This window comes from Haliaeetus leucocephalus, unplaced genomic scaffold (assembly GCF_000737465.1).
Source record: "Haliaeetus leucocephalus isolate CR32 unplaced genomic scaffold, Haliaeetus_leucocephalus-4.0 Scaffold2, whole genome shotgun sequence".
Classification (NCBI taxonomy): domain Eukaryota; kingdom Metazoa; phylum Chordata; class Aves; order Accipitriformes; family Accipitridae; genus Haliaeetus; species Haliaeetus leucocephalus.
Window position 1 is genome coordinate 1,062,096 of NW_010972438.1, and position 19,561 is coordinate 1,081,656.

The 19,561-nt window shown below is 50.4% G+C and overlaps 1 protein-coding gene across 1 annotated transcript; it reads left to right on the top strand.

Annotated features, from left to right (window-relative positions):
• Window positions 1-521: 521 nt before the first annotated feature.
• SSUH2 (ssu-2 homolog (C. elegans)) lies at window positions 522-11,177 on the top strand. Its single transcript, XM_010570337.1, has 9 exons — window positions 522-659; window positions 1,677-1,737; window positions 2,398-2,522; window positions 3,165-3,227; window positions 4,139-4,224; window positions 5,673-5,765; window positions 6,872-6,977; window positions 8,859-8,966; window positions 11,031-11,177. Exons 1-9 carry the CDS (start codon window positions 540-542, stop codon window positions 11,175-11,177), a joined length of 909 nt encoding a protein of 302 aa, XP_010568639.1. The 5' UTR covers window positions 522-539.
• Window positions 11,178-19,561: the final 8,384 nt, after the last annotated feature.

Consider the following 19,561-nt stretch of genomic DNA (forward strand, 5'->3'; position numbering starts at 1 on the left):
TGCCACCCCAGCCGCGCTCGGTCAGAGCTGCTGCAGGGGGCCAAGGGGGGCACGGGATGTGCTTCATGCACAAGTTAGTCTTTCTGCTGTTTTTTCTGTTAACTGAAAATAGAAACCAGCTCAGAGTAACAAGGGTCCTGGGGTCTGAAAAAATAAACAGCGCCATTTCTAATCCTGTGAGCTGACAGGGAAGTTGTTGATTTGCAGCTTGTAAAGACACGACGACGTTTCGAACCGGCTAGCCTTTGTCCAGCTGCTGAAAGCGAAGGTTTACACTCACATGTATTTATTTTAGACCACTCTTTAATACTAACTTTACAGATATTACATGAAGGTATTTTTTAGAATGCAAATCTCTTTTTCTTTTGTAATGAGAAAGATGCCAGCTGTGATTGTGTAAAGGAGGTGGGTGCTCCCAAACAGGCTCTCCTTCACTTTTTTGCAGTAGGTTAAATACACTGAATGGTTCCAGCTAATTCTTTAGGAGAGGTTAAGAGTATAAACCTGTTTTGTTCTCGTTGCCTCCCAGCGTGCCCCCGATGACAGAGGCGGCGGCCAGGCGAGCCCTCCTGCGCTTCATGGCCTCCCGATGCTGCTACGGGAGCAGAGCGGCCGGAGCGCTGGCCATCCGGCGGCTGCGGCAGCTGGGGACGTACCGAGTGAGTGCCTCCAGACCTGGCCTCTTGGGCACCTCTTCTGAGCGGCTGGGGTAATTTCCAATTACATAGTGACACCGGGCCACGAAGAACCATCCATTCATTAAATTAAATGGCTTTCATCCTGCTTTAAACGCAGACATACAAGCGCTTTCCGAGAAAAGTCTACCTGAGAGCTGGCTGCAGGCTTTTATAGCTGAAAGGTCCATCCTCCTCTACAGTAAAGCACCACCTTGGCAAAACCCCTGGAAGCCTTCTCTGACATCCTAGCTTTGGCAAAAGAGCCCTTTCCTTACCTAAACCACAGGAACCTGCCCTGCAGCTTGGTATTTTGGGCTCAGGCAAGCACAGAGTGACCTGCAATGCCACGCATCCCCCCAGCTGTAAACCTATTCTGGCAGTGTTTAATTTCACAGAAAACTTGTGGGCTTTGATTCCCTATTGTCATTCCTCCCACTGAAAATAGTTATTGTGGATCTGGTGCTTGCTGCGGTTAGTAGCTGGCTCTTGAGTCAGTCCTGGTTTGGGGAATCGCTGCCCACGGGGCAGTACCCAACAGACCGAAATGGTGGGTTCTGTGCCAGGCTTTGGTGCAGGTTCTGCCAGGGCAGCTGTCCAGGGGAGTGCTGCTGTGCCCACCCCTGCTCCCTTTTCTGGGGCTTCTTGGAGGGGATAATGCAAGAGCATTGAGGAGCGGGGTGCTGGGAGGGCCCTTTCATAGGCACTGTGGGGCAGATCTTCCTTTACGCTGGTGTTAGTTCCACTTCTGAGATTATTCAGATTACTCAGAAACATTATCTGGGCATTCCCTAAGAAATAAGCCACAGGATTCTCCAAATAATGGCAAAATACACTTTTGCCGTGAAAGTGCCAACCAGTTTTTCTCATGCCAGTTGTACTCAGAGACAGAAGAGTCTGGGAATGCTCCTGAGACCCATTATTAGCAAGTCACGGTTCAAATTTAAATGCCTGCCTTGTGCAAATTGTCTTTGTGGTGAGTGCATGATTTTTCTCTTCTAGTATCGACTGGAGACATTCAGTGAGTCGAGGTTAAGCGAGTGGGCGTTCGAGCCCTTCACCAGTAAGTGATTGCCCTGAATCCCGCTGGAATAGCTCTCATGGGATGTGCTGGGGTCTGTGGCAGCGCTCACTGTCCAGGACTCGTGTGGCTCCTGGAGATGACTTGAGCCTGCTTTAACGTGCATCAGGTTTATCTGATCCCTTGTGGCTGTTTGCACTCTGCAAACGTGAACCTGGGGCAAAATGCCTTCCTTTACAAGCTTAGATTGCTTTCCTCACGTTAGGGGAGGTTTTGTGGCATGCCCAGGGAGCAGAGACCATTTGTTCCCTGCCTGCGCAGCAGTAATTTCCTACCAAGTGCCATGTATACTCAAAGCTTGTCAAGACTTGAGATGGGCACCTGCGTGCAGCGGAGCTTTTTACCGACCTGCTGAGGAGTGTGGGGGACCCTTGCCCTGGCTTTTGGGTGGCAGCTGATCCCAGATGCCCGCACTGGCCTGGGGGGTCTGCTGGGAGGGCTGGGGGGAGACGGGGGCTGTGCTGTGGTGGCAGGAAGATGCTCAGCACCTCAGGGAGGCATGGACTGCATAGGATCTGTCCCTGGTGCGACACCTGCGTGGGGATGGGGAGTGAAGTTGGCCGGTCCCCAGCAGCACCAGGAGCCGGCCAGCATACAAGCACCCCCTCCAGCAAGGTGGATAAGATGCCATCCCTCCTGCAGAGCCCGGAGCAGCTGGACCCCCCGGAGATGCCCCCCTGGACCCCTGGGACATGGAGGTCGGGCCCCCCCCACTCTTCCAGGGCCAGATGCGGCGCTGCCGGGTGCCCGGCTCGGCACTGGTCAGGGTGAGTCCTCGCTCGCTGTCGGCCGCTCGCAGGACCCCCTTCCCCGGCCGGTGGGCTTGTCGGGGCTCGGGGAGCAGCCCCCAGCCGGGGCAGTGTCCCTTCCCCGCGACCCTCAGCTCCTCGATGGACACCTCACTACGGTTCTCATTTTCATGGGTTTTTTCCTCATTGAACACCGGGGAAATTAGTCAGAGATGCCTTCTTCCTGGTGTTTTCTTCTTCTAGAAGTTTGGGGACAAATCTTGCTGCAGCCTTTTCAAGAAAGAGCACTGGATAACCTTTCCTCCTTTGTTAAATTTTTTTTTTCAACATTAGCAGGACATTTGTTTGCATGACAGATCCCATTTAGCTTTTGACAAGCTCTGTAGCTGGTCAATTTATTTTACTTTTTAAGTGAAAGAATGAATAAAGAAAAAAAATTACTTTTTTTTGCCAGCACTACGTGGACATTTGCCTTTGTTAAATAATTATTATTTATGACTCCTTTAATGGTCGTACAGCACAATTTTATGGTGTTGGATTCTCTCCTGTTAGGACCAGAATTTTATCACCGGATTTAGATGCAGGAAGAGTGCCTGTGCATAATATGAGATATCTAAAATCCCTGGGCAGCTCTGTGCATGAATAATCTTCTGATTTCAGGACTGTCACAGATGCCATGGTCACGGCCGGTCCAAGTGCGGGGTGTGCCACGGGGCAGGTCGGGTAAGGAGCTGCGAAACCTTCTGCCAGGCAGCCTGCATTTCCATTCTTCTAAGTTTGGGGTCCATTTGCAAAATTATAACAGGTGCTATCTTATTACTGTACTTATTACGAGGGTTGGAAATCTGAGGGCAAGTTCTGTTTTATTCCCCCTTTACCACCCTGCATCCCAAACCCACTCGTGTTCAGCCCAGTTCCCAGCTGATGTTCCCGGGTCCTGCAGACTTGCTGAATGGGGTTGTCAAAATCCTGCCCAGGTAGCAAAGATGTCTTACCCCATCCTCAATCAATAGCCTATGTGTTATGATGGTGAGAGGAAAAGGAGAATTTGCTTCTGCGCTGTTGAAATGAGGTCAGATCTTAGGCATGAAATACAGCAAACTGTTTGCTGTCTTTCAGATATGCTCAGTCCTGTATTTGGGGTTTCTGAATGGGAGAGGAGGTTTAACCCAGGGGTACGAGTGCAGCTACAAATCTGGCCTCCTGTCTTTATTTGTTCTTCTGCACAGATATTCCCAGACAGCCAAAAGATGTATTGTTATTGCACAAATTTGCCGTTTAATTAAAGTTAATCTGATTAAACACAAATACTTAAATAGAAGTATACTATTAACTACAGGACTAAATAACAGTGGAAAAACAAGCATGTAAGAAAAAAGGCATTTCAACATAGACTGTGTGTCCAGTTTGCATCACTGGTGAATTTGACTGGAACACCTCGTTAATCCAGGGTCACAATTTATGAGCTATTTTGTACGCTCTTTATTTGCAATGTACGTACTTGGCATATGCCTTTCTCTTCAAGCCTGAGTTAGCAATTATTTTGATAATGTGCATAAAAGCTTTTGATTTATAAACCTGACATTTATATTCTAGCAGTCACCACCTATTTTAATTCTTCGGTGTATTTGTAGACGAGGTGTGTAACGTGCAAGGGATCCCGGCGGAGACTAAAGCAGCAAAAGAGATGCCAGCTTTGTTCAGGTACAGGTCGCAAAAGGTACGATGGGCTCCTCTGCGCGTCAGTTAGTGCGGCTCTGCTCGGAGCGTATTGCTTCCCTTAGGCTATGTTTAGTAGAAACCAGTCATCCCAGTCCTACTGGCTTGGTGGAGGTTATCAGCTGAGGGTCTGCCAGTAGGAGGAAAATACTGGAAAGTTGGTAGGGGAAAAAAAAGCCCTTAATCTGGTATGTCTGAGCCAAAATGGCTCCACTTGCGTGCTGCTGGCAGAGGTTACAGTGCAGAGTTGGAGCATGCTCTACATGTCTGTGTCCTTTTTCTATTTTCTACCATGAAGGCCACTTAACAGATAAAGCAGTACAGCAGTAGCTTTATTCTCCAGGAAAAATGATTAGAAATAGTCTTCGCCCTCTGATTTTTAAATGAACTTTCATTTTAACATCTATTATTCATTCTGTGTGGCCCTCCCTCAGCATTCAGAAACCAGGCTGGTATCCCAAATTTGTGAGAGAAGCTCTTAAGCCTTTGGAAAATAATAATTTTTTAGCTTGCTTTTCTTCCATCTTTTTTACCTTTCTGTTACAAGACTGTCGCATTTCCCAGCTTCTCTGGGAAACTGGAGAAAGCTTTGGATTTTCCAATGAAAGCAGAGTTTCTCAGACCTTCAGGAGCTGCAACTTTGAGTCTCTCCAGGTCCATGCTCAGCCTCCCATGCTGGTGGACTTGGGGAAGGGGGTGGGACGGGGCTGGAAGGAGCCAGCCTGGGATGGCAGCAGCAAACTTCAGAGCTGCTCTTCGGTCTGGTTCCTGCAGCGCCCAGTTGGGGTTTGGCAGGTTTCACAACCGGCGCAGCCTTTTTCCAAACATGAAACTTAACAGGCTTAAAAATTATCTTTAAGTGACAAAAAAAGAAGGCACTGTTCTAAAACTGTTTTGTTTATGTGGCTCCATTAAGTTTAAAATAACAGAGATGGTATCGTGCATAATCATGGCAGTCATTTTAAAGCATGAATCCACTGGGGCTAATGATGGCTTGAAGAGCCTTAATGAATCAGTTGTTAACTGCTGCTAATCTGTGTTGCTCTGATGCAATCAAAATGCTCCATGCACAAGCATATGCCTCCTGCATCTGTTAGAAGCACGGGCAGCAGCATGTTCAAAGTGACACTCGCCTTCCTACCGTTGTGTGGGGAAATTGTGATTATCCTTAATTAGATGTACAAATACATTCTTTGACTAATTCCACATTTACAAATAGATCTGAGGCTGGCATTAGTCATTTGTTTTTCCAGCAAATATGTTACATCCCTTGAGTCAGAGACCAGAGGAAGACGTATGTGCGGTGCATGTGCTATCATAGACTCCTGTAGCTGCTGACTGAGCTGAGCTACACAAACAGTCTGAAATAAATCACCCTCGGGTCTGCAGGCTTCTGAAAGTGGGCGGTGTTTAAAATCCTGTTTAAAATCCTTTTTGTTGCATCCAAAGGTGCAATACATGTTCTGGCCGGGGCAGCAAGACCTGTGCGACCTGTCGGGGAGAGAAAAAGCTCCAACATTTCAAGCAGCTGGTGATAAGGTGGTAAGCAGCATGGGTAGAAGTTCAGAGCTGTTACTTCTATTCCTTATTTTACCTCAAGGCTTGGGAGCTCAGCTGGGCTTCGTAAGGAGAAGCTGGGAGAGTATTTATTGCCTTTGGTCAGGCAGAAGCAGGGGCTTAGCAGGGCAGCTTTAGTCCTTAATGATGGCAGTCTTGTCCATGGGGGGTGGTGGGAGCCGAAGTGGGTTCAGAGAGGTAAAGGATGGTCCGCGGTCACTCAAGAAGTCAGAAATGGAGACGGAGCGGCTGAGCCGCTGCCTGGCACGAGCTCAGACCCAAAGCCCCCAGCAGGCAGGGGTGACGTGGGGCAGCGGCCGAGCTCCTTGTTCTGGGGCTTTAGTGACGGCCCAACGCTGGCGGCTGTGGTGTTGATCTGGCATCTCCCATTTGGGAGCTCTAGGGCCAGAGATAACAGATGGGGCTGAAAAAGATCTTAGCTTGTGAGGTTTAGCAAAAAGCCATTACCTGCCCTGCCAGGTGCTTCCTGAGCACTTTCCCATTTTTGTACAAAATGCCTTCCATTACCCTGTGTGAAGACCTTCATTTTTCAGAACACCATCTTGTCCATCCTGAGAGACTGGAAATCACCCCAGCCATGCCCGTCACACTGGTAGGACTCCTGGGGGGCACTGGGGCCCCAGGGGTGCACTACCCCAGCCAAGCACAGCTCTGCCAGATGAGATCTGCAGCTCCTTTGGAGGCACCATCAGCTACTAACCATGCCCGTGTCCCAGAGCTAATACAGCAAAATGGTTCACGGTAATAAGAGCCGTGGCTTTGGAAAGGGAATGTAAGAAAGACCTCTCCTGCTGCAAGGAGTAGGAGGCTCTGAAAGCCATAGGGCAAGGTGATCACCATGAAGGTCTGATTTCAAGATTATTTATGCAAGAGTCATCCACGGTTGTTGCATATACAAGGTTATTAAGAAACTAACGTGGGAGCGCACAAAGGTTAGGCAGGCGTGATTATGGTCCTCGGAAATCAGCGAGCACTCAAGCATTGCTCAGGCATTTAGAAAGAGCCTGGAGATAGCTCAGTGCCCTGCAACCAGCCTCAGATCGTTCAGTTGTCTTCCCACCCTCTTGCAGGAAGAACAATGTCTTTGAATTTGTTTCTGAGCATCATCTGAACTTCCCGAGAGAGCTGCTCAGCAAAGTCAGTGGAGAGAATATATTTAAAGATGAAAATGTGGTGGTGAGTGTGACTCTCGGGGCTGGAGGGGATCCCTCTTGGAGCGGCTGTGAAGGAGGGGGGATGTGAAATGGCTTCCAGCTGTGGGTCTCTGCTGCGGTGGCCAGTGGCTGCTCTGGACATGCCCAGTTCCCGTTTGTGGGACACAGCTTTTCCCATTTCTGCAGTCAGGAGAAACTTAGGGAGCAATGGGGTTATGAAACCCAGCAAAAGTGGGTCTTTTTCCATCAGCAGGCACTGGGGGATTGCGACTTTGCTCCTCCCTGCGGGGGCACTGGGGCCAGGGAGCTCTCGGGCTGGAACAGAAATGCTTTGGCAGGCGCAGGGGGACCCGCGGGTGACTGTGCGGTCTGACGGGGCGGCACCAGGACCAAAGCAACGAGGTGGCTTTGGTCCATTGCCCTTAGGTAGTACAGAGCATCCTTAGCTTCCTCTGAGGAACTGAGAGCGGTCGGGTTTTCTGCCTGACAAAATGCGACCAACCCGCGCTGCAGCAGTCAGTGCTCAACCCCCCAGGTTACTTTTGGTGGCCATCGCCAGACTAGCAGAAATCCCACCCCAGAGTCATTCTCTGCAGCTCTCCAGCAGTAGTGGGAGACATCCACCAGCAGATCCATCCCTGGGGCTTTTTATATTGCACATTTTCCACCGCCTGCACAGCGTCAGCGCCGTCGGCTGCAGGCTTTGCAGGGAGAGGCCGTGGGACAGTGGCTCTCGCCCCTTGCCGGAGTGCTGCGTGGTATTGCCATCACCCAGCAGAGCCGCTGGGAGCTCATCCTGCAGGCTGGAGCGGATCTTGCCAGCTTTGGAGCCAGGATCCAGCACAGAGGTGCTGCTGTGGGCTGGGGCTGCTCGCTGTGCTGCCATGGGGACCTGCGGGTGCAGGGCCCTTAAACAAGATGTTCATCAGTGCCGGACATTTCTTCTCCAGCTCCTGTGGTACAGGGCTCCCAGAGGGAATCTGCCTCTGTATACCTGCAGGAGCCTGGGGCGAAACAGTCAAAAAATGGCTGAAGCACAGTGTTCTCCTACAGCCAATGCCATTTCTGTACTGCTCAGTCCTCAGCTTGATTTTTTTTTTTTTATGTGAATGCAAATGAGTGAGGATTTAACTCTGCCTTTTTATTATTTATTAGTTGTTTTGCAGTAACCTGTAAAAACTTTAGTCATGTACCAAGACGGGGAGATAGGCACCATCCAAGCACGGACCAGCTTTCCCCCAGAGAGCTATTACTCAGCGTCATGCATCTGTAGTGTAGACTTTGCATCTGGTGTTGCAGAATCCCTTTGGGATTTGAATGATTCTTTAGCATCTGAGTCACTCTCCAACGAATGCTTTAGATCTGAAGTCCTATAAGCATTAAAATCAGTGGGCCCCTCACATAAACGGCTCTCACTCCTGGCTATGCGAGAAGTAGCTGCATTCGTGACTAGTTCTGCTTTGCCCACAAGCCCAGTATTTCTTCTGTAATTTGTCCACATGCCGGGGGAAAACAGAGAGTCTTTAAAAAAAACCTTTCGAATTTAACAGTGTTGCGCTGCTGGAAGAAGGTGACAGTGAATCCTGTCGGGCCACAGCGTCACCGAGCGCCGGTTTTTAACCAAAACTGCCAGCGTGGGAACAGCAGCCTCTGCCCGTGCTGTCCTGCTCCCCGGGCAGCACTAACCGCTGTCTAGAGGGGCACGGTCCCTGTTTTGGACTCTTCTACACTTTGCTGGGGTGGGATGGACATGCCTTTGGGACTTTGATCTCAGCATTTACTCTGTGTATGTCCATTATATGCCCAGGTCTTTCCTTGCATGTGCCGGTAACAGGTGAAACGAATATGTTTGTGCCAGACAAATAGGGTCTCTCTTTTGCACGGCTGGGTTTATTTCTTGCAGGTGTACCCTATCATCGACTTTCCCGATCCCGAGATCTCCCTGGCCTCACAGCGGGCCGTCGCAGAGCACAGCGCGGCGTTTGCGACGTCCTCCCGCATCCTCCGGCAGGTAAGGGGGAAGCCCGGAGCAGAGCCGCCTGCGTGTCCCCCCGCCACCTGCTGCCCACCCCTGCACCCGGGGGGTCAGCTAATGAAGGTTGATTAATGGTTAGACACAATAAGATGTTGAGAATAGTAACCGATTTCATTTTTTTAGAGGTGATCTTTAGCAAATGAAAAAGAAATCCTAATTATCAAAGAAATCTTAGTTATCAAGCGAAATACCAGGGAAATAATTTTTCAAGCACGTATTGAAAGATGTAGGCGACTGTGGTTATTATTGTTCCTTTTACCTTTTCAAAGCCCCGGCAAACATTATTTATTACCACTATTTTTATCTTAGAAGCTAATTTTGAATAAACATTAGGATTCCACTCCATCTGATTCTCGCTAGAGTGTTGTAATCTCTGTTGCTGCTATTATAAAGATGATTGCAAATGCAAAACTTGAGCTAGAACATACTGTCTTTTCACCCACAGGAAAGAGAAGGTTTCACATTAAAAATGCAAGTAAACTGAAAGACCAAAATAAACTTAAAGGGAGATGGTTTGATTTTCCATGTGGTCTGTCAAAACCAGCTCTTTGGCAAATTTCTGTCTTCCAACTTAATTCCAGCCTATAATTTCCACTTCTCAGCATCGAAGGCAGTTTGTTCACTAGATTGCTGCACACCAGCCAAAGCATCCTCTAGCTATATAGGAAAGCAGGTGCTGAAAACCTCCTGCCCTGCCAAATCCCTGGCACCACGTGGTATTTATGCCGATCCGGGCTGCCTTCTGCCAGCACTTTCCCCACCATTGAATTTTTCATCCCCTCCGCTTGTCGTTGGCTGAAGTTCTTCCGCTTAATAATCAACATCTTTTGGAGAAAGCAGGGGGGGAAAGGCTCTTCTCCTCTGCTTGGCTGACTCTATTCTGGCTTCTTACGACATTGGCCATGTGTTGGAAGTAAATATCAGGACCACAGCTACCCTCTGGGGTTGGAGGGGCTGGAGCCAGGCAGACTTTGCCGGGCTCGTTGAGCTTTATGTAAAACAAAGACTTTGCGTGTAATTGCAACAAGAGGCGAGAACCGGGGTGGGCGCCTGCCCCTCGGCTCCGTGCGGCTCCCAGGGCTGCGCTGGCTGCTCAGGAGACCTGACCGGCTGCCGGGCACCGCTTGGCTCCTTTCCTTCTTCCATCCCATCGAGCAGCACTAAGGGGCTGGTGCATGTCGCTGGGTTTGAGCTAGCAGCAGTCCTGGCTGATTACAGATGAAAAATTCACCAAAACTTGGGTTTGGTTGGTGTTAGGGAAAGGCAGGAATTGCCGAACTCATTCTGCAAAGGAAAGGAAGGAGCAAAGCAGGGCCCTCCGTGAGGAGATAAAGTGCCACCGCAGCACTGATACCAGGCTATCTCCTGTAATTCAGCCATGAATAATAATTACCAGATAAGTGGAGATGAAAGCAGCTTCCTTCGCCCTCAGACAGGGAAGGGAGCAGAGCAGCAGGGGTTAAATCTGCAGCAATTTCTGCTGCAGTAACACAGCACGGTGCAGCCCATCACCGACAGCTCTTCCTGCTTCCAAGGGACAGAGGTGATGTGTGTCCACAAAGGTGATGGTTCACCACCACTAGCAGTGTTTGCTGGTGCACATCCCATCTCCCGCGGCTCCCCCACGTTCTCAGGGCAAGGAGAGGGAACCACGTTCACACGCAGACCTCAGCCATGCATGAGATGGGGGCATTTGCTAACACACTGAGGACTGGAAACAAGGGCTTAAAGGACTTAAGGAATTTGCTTAAATAGGTATAAATGCAGTAAAAGTGGTCTAGGATGCAAGGGCCGAAACATGCTAGCTCCTCCGTGCTGGCTGCAGCTAGGGAAATTTTTGACGGCTGTAGTGATGGGCTGGTGGGTCTCCATCAGATTTTCTTTCCCCCTTCACAAAGCAGCAGCTCTCTCGGACCTGCAAGGCTTGTGGCTGAAAGTTGGGGCTTTTTCCCTCTCTACATGAGTTGCTCTAAAGCGAGATACAGCATCTGCTCCAAACCGCTTATTTAATTTGAGCTTTTCCTTCTTTCCTTTTCCCAGCGCCAAACAATTGAGCTAATCCCCATCACAGAAGTTCACTGCCAGTATTCAGGGAAGCCTTACCTCTACTACATCTATGGGCTCGAAAACGAGGTGCACGCGCTGGACTACCCCGAGAGGTGCTGCTGCGGCTGCACCGTCGTCTGAGCGCCGGTGCTGGGAGAGAAGCACGATGATGGCAGCAATCACCCCGCGACCCCCTGCACCTGCGGGGACTGGGGATGCTCCAGGACCTTCCCACTGCACCGGTGTGGGACTGCAAACAAAATGGAGAAGGGGAGGAGAACCACGATGCCTCTCCCTCCAACCACTTGTATCTCAGAGCCGGGGCCAGCTCCAGGCCTCCCACCGGGTGCAGGATCAGGCCTTTGGGTAAAGATTTCCCCCTGTGGATGTTTTCCTTTCTTGTTGCAATGCTGTATCATTAAAGTGATGCATATTGACAGTGACATTTTCAGTCCATCTATGCAGTTTATGACTGGTGCCTTTCTTTCCCCATTTTATTTGTCAGTTTTCCTGAGTTACGACATAATCTATAATGATATATTTCAAAATCTATCCAATTAGCAAATCTAACTTTAAAGGATTTCATTTTAAAGTACCCACTAACACCATCTGAGGGGTGGTTGCACCGATATGAAAATTATTGCCTAAGACTAAAAGGCTTTTGCTGTACGTGCTGCGTGCGATGCCCTTGGCGGCTGCAGGGATGGAGAGAGCAGGAGGTTGCGGGGGGAGAGGACGTGGGGTCACCCCTGTGCCCGTGGGCTGGGGGGACGAGTTCTGCCCCTGGGGACAGCACCCGCTCCCTGGCCTCATCCAGACCAGGGGTATTGGCTCAAGTGCCTGCAGGAGGCAGTTCTGCCACATCCTCCTTTTTTCTATTAGCCATCTTGCAACATTTCTCTCAGAAAAACTTGCAGGAGAACCTCTGCTTGCTTTAGGTGTAAGGATAATTTAATTTAAGTAAGTGCAAACACTTGTGTTTGCAGCGCAGAGCTTGAGGAGATGAAGCAAACAGACCCTAAAAAGTTCAGAAATGTGAAAGCAAACAGAAAGATACCAACACTCATATTTAAAAACAAACCAAACAACCCTCCTCTCCTCTGCCGTGATTTTTTACATAGTTCTTGGTTCTTGTGCTGTTTGGGGCCTAACGGAGGGGTTTTGCATGGGTGGTACTGGCAGCCCCCAACAGACTGCTGCATCCAACAGGGATGTGCTCGCCTGCAGCCTGGCACTCGTCTGTCACTGAAGTGCCAGCTGAGTTAGTAGGTTATCACAGCAAAATCCACATGGGAGGAACACAGCTCGAGGGCCTGGGAAATTTTTAAAAAATAAAAAGACCCATATGTCGGCTTGAACGGGGATTGTGAGGGGTGAGAGTAAGGGAAAAATGACTGGGGAAACACATTCAGCAGCCGACAAATTTTAAACAAGTGAGTTGAAAATTACTTTGTAAAGGAAGTGTTTTCTAACGCTAATCCTAAAATGAAAAAAAAACCCATGCGGTTTCTGCAAATGTGTAAGCAGAGAGGATGAGAGGGAGCAAGAGAGACAGGAGCTTTGCTGATTTTGCTGTAGGGGGAGAGACACAGGCAGCAGCTGCCGTCTTGGCACAGGGCGATGCTCTCCTGCATCGGCCCCAGCACCGAGGCTGCCCCCAGGGTGGGTGTGCTGGGGGTGTCAGATCAGAGCTGGTTTCAGCCTGTCACCAACCCGGTTCTACTGGGGGATTTTGCAAGCAGAAGCCCCATGCAGGCATGCTCCGAGGCCTCCATTTGGGCAGGATGCCGAGAGCCACAGGCAAACGAGCTTCTGTGCCCGCAGGGAAGGAGCCGCAGGGAAGGGTGGTGGATGCACGACCTCCGCAGCCTGCGCTCTGGGGTCGCTGTGGCTCCGAGGGGCCTCCACCGCTGCCGCCGGGTGCTCTGCAGCAAAAGGGAACACAAAGACTAATGGCATTCTTATTAAAACACCTATTTTAAAGGGTTTTTTTTTATGGCTAATTCTGGACTGGCTCTTTATCCTGGGCACGCCTACGTAAGCGTGCCCCAGAACACCTGGACTGTTCCTAACAAAAGTCTGTCCAATCTTTAAAAATCCACAGGGATGTCACTTCTTTTTTTGGCAAACCCTTCACTTCAGAAGTTCGAGACTCCAGAGCACGAAGGAGGTAAGAGCAGGTTTCCCTAGACAGCTCTGCAGAGTTGTTCCGTCCCATATATACATATAAGTGTGTGTGTACTTATAGATACATACGCATTTTCTATAGCCAGGTGCAGTGGAGCAGGCCAGCGGGGCACATAAATCAAGCAGGCTGCCTGCCTGGCAGTGACAGATTGTTTTCGGCAGATGCATCTAATGCAGTTTTAGTCTGGCCTTACTCAGGTTAAACAAGTCCCTGACCTGTGTAAGGCTGAAAAATGACCCGAGGAGCTGATCCTGCAGCTCATCGTGCCAGGTGGCCCGTGCAGCGCAGGGCAGTGGGTGCCGGCGTTGCTGCTGGGGTCCCTCGGAAAGGGCTGCCCTGCCAAGGGGACCGGGCTGGCAGCGGGATGCAACCAGCGGCCATCCGCAGGCAGGGTCCCATCCTCTGCGGAGGGCTGGCCCTGAGGCTGTCGGAGGGTACCTTGCCGTTGTTTGAGAAGACCACACAACACCGTTGGGGCAAAGAGGAGAGAGAGGAGGGCGTTTTTCTTCTGAGACGCCAACAGAGAGGGACCAGACAGTTTGGATAAGCTTTAGAAGCAATCCAAATAGCCTAAATAGTCATCAGGCCAGATTCCTTCTGGACTGAGCAGTTGCTAGTGGTTGTTCAGAAACAAATACAAACCCCACTTCGCTCTCATCGAGTCATTCTTGAAGCACGAGATAAACTTCACCCTCTCGGCTGCCGCTGCTGCCAGTGTGGAAAGGGCCAAACGGTGGTCTCTGAACAATCAGGACCCCGATCCCGCCGTGGCAGCCGATGGACGGCTGGTCGGACATCCTCCGTCTGCAATATCCCGGCTCCCACCCAGCCCCCCCGGGACCAGAGGCAGGGGGCACACACCGCGGGAGCGATCTCGGGACCTTTAGCTCGCTGCTTTCTGCTAAACGCTCAAACCCGCCCGTGTTCCTGTGCGGGGGGGAACGCTGCGGCCACCCATGTCTTGCCTGGGCACAGGAGGGGGAGGCAGCGGGAGCAGCCAGAGGCTGTCAGCCCTTCCCGCGCCCACTTGCTGGGCTTCTGTCCCTGTGCCAAACCGTCACCCAGCCAAGGTGGGACGAGCATCCCTGGATGAAGGCACACGTGGGAACAAGGAGCTGACACCCAACGCCCGGTGCCGCCCCCCACTCCCCCGTGACCGCCTTGGGTGGGAGTCCTGCCATTCCTGGCGTTTTTTAAATAGAACTTCAACTATATTTAGATCAAAAATAAATACATTCTTGGCTTGAGCACGCTTTTCGATGCCTGATGAATGAGCAGGACCTCTTTCACAGGAAACTATGAAATTCCTGGGGTGATGGCTTGCCTCTGCTGGGGTGAAGGGAAGCAGAGCTCTGCGGTCCCTCTCTGCCTGCCAGCCTGTGCTCAACGTCTTCACTAGCAGAGGGGACTGGTCATTACTGTTATTAATAACTACACTACTATGTTTATTATTAATGCTGCATGGGAACGAGGAAAGAAACTTGATGGTGCTGAAATCCTTATCCTGTGTTTTAAGGAAAGCGAAACTTTGTAAAGCCCTGCTGGGTGAGAGCAGAGGCACCCTGGCCGGGCTGGACCGTCAGGGATGCTGTTTGGGGACAGCACCTGCACACGGCCGTTGTCAGACATCTCTTCCCCTCATGTTCCCCAGCACCATAACTAGGGATGTTTGGGGGCCTTGGCTAGTTCCTTAATTTCTCTTTATGGACTTGCTGCCTCATCCAGCCTGCTCCCGAGCATACCCACCCTGTGTGCCTGTGCAGCCACCCAGGGAAACAAATGCCATGAACACAGGCTGCAGCCTGAGCACAACTGTAGGTTTGCTTAAATTGACTGTTATTTCAGTCACACCAGCATGTGTCTGCGTAACCTCTTGGTGGGGGCCCCATCTGCAATGAAGGGAGCAAACTCTGCCAGGTGAGTCCAAAGTTTCCCACTGGCCCCCCGAGCCTTTGAGGGTTTATAAAACAAGTTCGACCTTTTGACACGGCATCCCTTAAATGCAATTTCATCCAATAAATATGATAAATTGGTCACAGTGGCTGTGCTTTCAGCGCCTACTCTTCTGTTCTTGGTGGCAGGGGAGCGCAACATCACAGAAGACAGGAGGTGGATGGATTCCCGGTGGGTTTGGCTGGGGTCCCCCACAGCCCTGCTCCCTCCAGCCCTCCTCTGCAGCTCCGTCCTCCCACCGGGATAACCCAAACACCTCCTCTGTGCCAGGAGGGATGAAGTCTTGCACCGAAGCCCACCAGCTTCCAGCCACCTCCCCTGTCCCACCCAGGTCCCCTGAGGCCACCAGGGCCACCGGTGCCTGCTCCAGCCCTGGGAGCTGCAGGCAGCAGCGTGAGGGTCCAGGGGGAAGGAGCTGTGTGCTCCCCTTCCCCACTTCTTCAACCCAGTTTAGTTTCCTCCGTGTGTTTTTGCTTCTAGTACCTTTAAAATAACATTTTTTTTTTCTATCTGCTAGAGCAGGTTCATTGCTTTAAGTTGGAAAAGCCAAAAGCATACTGAAGAAACTCTTCAAAAACCAGTATCTTCCCAGGAAAAAAATTCTCACTGGATTGATCTGTCCATCTATCTTAGCAGCAAGATTCTTCTCATACTGACCTCCTGACACAGCCTGCTTTTGTGGAGAAAACTGCTCTGAATTAGGCTGCTTTTTCTCTCATCTTTCCGGGTCCTGGAGGGTTTTTTCCAGCGTCTGAGACTGTGCGGGGTTCTTGCACTCTCAACATGGTAATATCATATCTGTGTTTTGTGCTTGCTAATCATCAGTCAAACTCCCATTTTAGGACATATTTTCACTAAAATGCTGCCTTAGTTGGCCTTTTCCTCTCTGTGATTCCGGTGACATCACCCACCAAGCAGTCGATTCAAACAGCTATCGCCCCAGCGAGTCCCTGCGCAGCAGAAGGACCCGCTGTGCTGGGGGGGCAGGACCTGGGGACAGCGGGGCCGTGAGCCCGAAACGTGTCCCGAGCAGCAGTGGGGTCTGGGTTTGAAGGGAGCTTTAAACCTTCCTCCACAGCACAGAGACGGGGATGCGCTGGGGCTCTGCTGCTGGCGTGTGGCGAGCGAGCAGAATCCTGCCCAGGCACCTGGGGGTGTTCAAGTGAAAATCAACCCACTGAGCCCCCTCTTACACAGGTCTCCATCATACACGGTGTGTTACAGAGCACGCACAGAGACGTGGGTACCACGTAAGTGCTGCTTCTCATGGCAAAGCCAGCAGCTTGGCTGGCCCGCGGCAGCGCCCGGCGATGGAGGGTCAGATCCAGCTCTGCTGGCTGCAGCGAGCCGGGTTTTTTCCATGTCGGTAGTTTTCCTCTCCCTGCCCGCCCTGCGGCTTTGGCTGATCTGGCAGCAATATTTACTGGTGACGAGACCAAGTAAATTGGTGGCAGCTCTGCATTAAATTAGAGGTGCTATTTCCTCTGGTACAAGCCAGACATCTTTTGCCCTCAGAATAACAATAAACCAGCTTCACAGCTTACGTGAAGGTTTCTGTTCTAAATCCTACTCCCCCCAAACTCCACTATTTACTGAATAATCCACATGTACAACATCATACTGTTTCCAGCCTTGTCAGAAGATCACACACTGGGGTTTTCTTTCGCTGTCCCACTCACAAAGTGTCGTGACCGCTCAGCAGCTGGTTGTTCTTGCCTGGCAGCTCCGGCTGGAAGGGGAACACTGGTCCTGACAAACAATGTGTGATAATGACACCAGTGTCTTAGTTGCCATTTATTTACCCCGGAGAGAGAGGCATTCTACTGGGATAGGCTCAGAAACTGCTACCAAAGTCCTGCCATCGCCTGTTTGCAGGCAGTGGGGCCATTCTCCGTGCCGGTGCTCCCAGCTCTACCACTGAGCAGACCCGACACCATGCCGGGGCAGCTGCCTGCCCAGCGCCAGGCATGGCGTGGGAGAACTGGCTTTATTTCCCTGGGATGCCTTGGGACAACCGGCTTTATTTCCCTACTCCGAAACTTTCTTCTTGCCATGTCAGAAATTCACAGCCCAACTCTATAAATCGCCTTTTGGCTGAAACCCCACTATAAAAAAAATCCTGTGCCAAGAACTAATTAGAAAGAAAAAGAAGATTAATCTTGAAAAATCAGATGAAGTGGGGTATTTCTGGGTTAGGGATATTTCCTGATTACATAAACCCAAACAAAACAGAACTCGCATATTAATGACTCCTAAGAGATAAACTAATTTATTTTACTACATTTAAGACTTAATCTGAGTCATTTTATTACAAGAAGTGGTTTTGCCAGCTCGTACTGCTGGTATTTCTGGCAATAAAATGGCTGAGGACTGTTTAGTTTGGGATGTCCATTGCCACTGGCTGGGACCGGCAGCCAGGGCCATGGTCACACAGTGCCCATCCCTCATGGATGCTCCTTCACTCCCACCTCAGGAAACCCTATTTTTCAGTGCCACGTACCATGAAATGGCTCGGAGAGGCATCCCGGGGCGAAGGGAGCAGGACAGCCTTGGGGCCAGCTTTCAGATGGGGATGCGGGAGGTGATGCAGGTGCTGGCGGGGGGGGTTGTTCCTCTGGGCACCCCTCCACGTCCCCGCCACCAGACCGCCAATAGGACCCTGCCAGGGAGACAACAAAGAAGATAAAGCACATTTTCCCGTGTAAGCTTCTCTGACTATTTATAATGAGAACCTAGAGAGTGGAAAAACATAATAAAATACATATTTAAGGCAATATTCATGAAGCAGCAGCAAGAACTGCTGTAATCCCTGTGGTAACTTCATGGGTATTGGAGTCCCCTTGACTCCTTGCATCTATTTTTGACATGGAACAGCTCAGATGGTGAAGACATCAGCTAGCCATGCTCGCCCTGCTTTATGAAAAACAAGGAAATACCTCTCCCACGCGGGAAGGGAAGGAAAAAAAGCCCTTACAAGTGAATGCAAGGGTCAGCACAGCAAACCCTGCTGCCGTCTTTCTCCCCAGGAGACCTCTGCGGGCAAACGTGCGCTGGGGCCGGGGCTGGGGCTGGCTGGGTCGCTGCTCAAAGCAAGGCAAAGCACACGGCAGCGCGCCGGCCAGGGCAGCTCCTCAGCAAGGGACCCTCCTCCAGAATACGCCGGGCTCCACGGAGGGCACCGCGGCTTGCCTGGGCTCTACGGAGACGATGCTAAAGATGCTCAGCGCCCGCTCGGGCACTCAGTGGGCGCACGCAGGAGCGAGCAGCACCAGCGGTTTATCTGCCGCAGCAGACGGCTCGTGCAATGGTTTCCCTGCCAGGGATTAGAGCAGGGTGCTGAGCACGGGTCTCTAGGAAACAAATATGCAGAGCTCTGCTTCTGTGCAGTTCAAGACCTTGTAGCAAAATATTAATTTTGCTTGCAGTTCCTGGGAGGGCTGGTGATCTGAGGCCGGCTTGTCTGTCTGGCTCAGTTTGGCTGGGAGGGCAGAGGCATCATCTACAGACAGCGAGATCGCAAGGCTTTCTCCACCATGCCTGCTAAAGCAGAGGAAAGCAACAGAAAAACCAAATCTTTGATATTGTGCAAGGCAAACACCAATTAGACACATTCTGTAACCGCCTGAAATGCAGCATTATCAGACCTTTGTTTTTTTCCTACTCCTGGCCATGTTACTCCATTTCCCCAGACAGATGACATGTTTATTTGCCTGAGCTGTAGCTGGGAGCTTGTACAGTCTTATCATTGTCAAAGCACAGCCTAGCAGAGAAGCGATTTTATCTTTTGCTCTCTGCTATTTTTGCTCCTTTAGGGCTGCCCTTGCAATAGAAAAGTAATTAGTAATTGGGCAGCAGCTCAAAAGAGGTTGTGTGATTGTCTGTGGAGCTCCTTGCTTTCCCAGACAAGCAAATGTTTCTAACTCTTTATTTTGTGTAGTGCTTGGGTTCAGAATTACTATGAATTAGTTACAGGGCTCTCTATTATAAAAGAGTATGTTTTTAAGGACAAGAAAATACATTAATTGGTTCAGGCACTAAGAACATATGAAATAAATTGAATTTCATTTTGGGATTAAGGAGGAAAATCTAGGGAGGCTCCAAGTCAAATTTGAGAAAATATGATAGCTGCAGTTAATTGAAGTGTTTCAACTGCATTTTTTTTCTTAACCGTTTGAAATTTGTTTTCCCAGAATAGGGATCTCTGACAGAGAGCTGTGATTTGGGCTCACACACATCACTTTATATTTGATACTTCAAAACTAACTGGAATTTTGCATCCAGCTGCAGTTAAGTGCAGTGCCCGGATACGTAGATTACTGTCAGCGTTTTATTTTTACAGGGGTTTTCTGCTCGTTCTCTTCCTTTCCAGTTCTCTGCTGGCTTT

What these genes read in the sequence shown, in the direction of transcription:
- SSUH2 (XM_010570337.1), top strand. Translation starts at nt 540, where the DNA reads ATGACAGAGGCGGCGGCCAGGCGAGCCCTCCTGCGCTTCATGGCCTCC. An exon ending in AAGCAGCTGGTGATAAGGTG is followed by an intron (nt 5,766 to 6,871) that starts GTAAGCAGCATG and finishes ACCCTCTTGCAG; the next exon opens with GAAGAACAATGTCTTTGAAT. An exon ending in TTAAAGATGAAAATGTGGTG is followed by an intron (nt 6,978 to 8,858) that starts GTGAGTGTGACT and finishes TATTTCTTGCAG; the next exon opens with GTGTACCCTATCATCGACTT.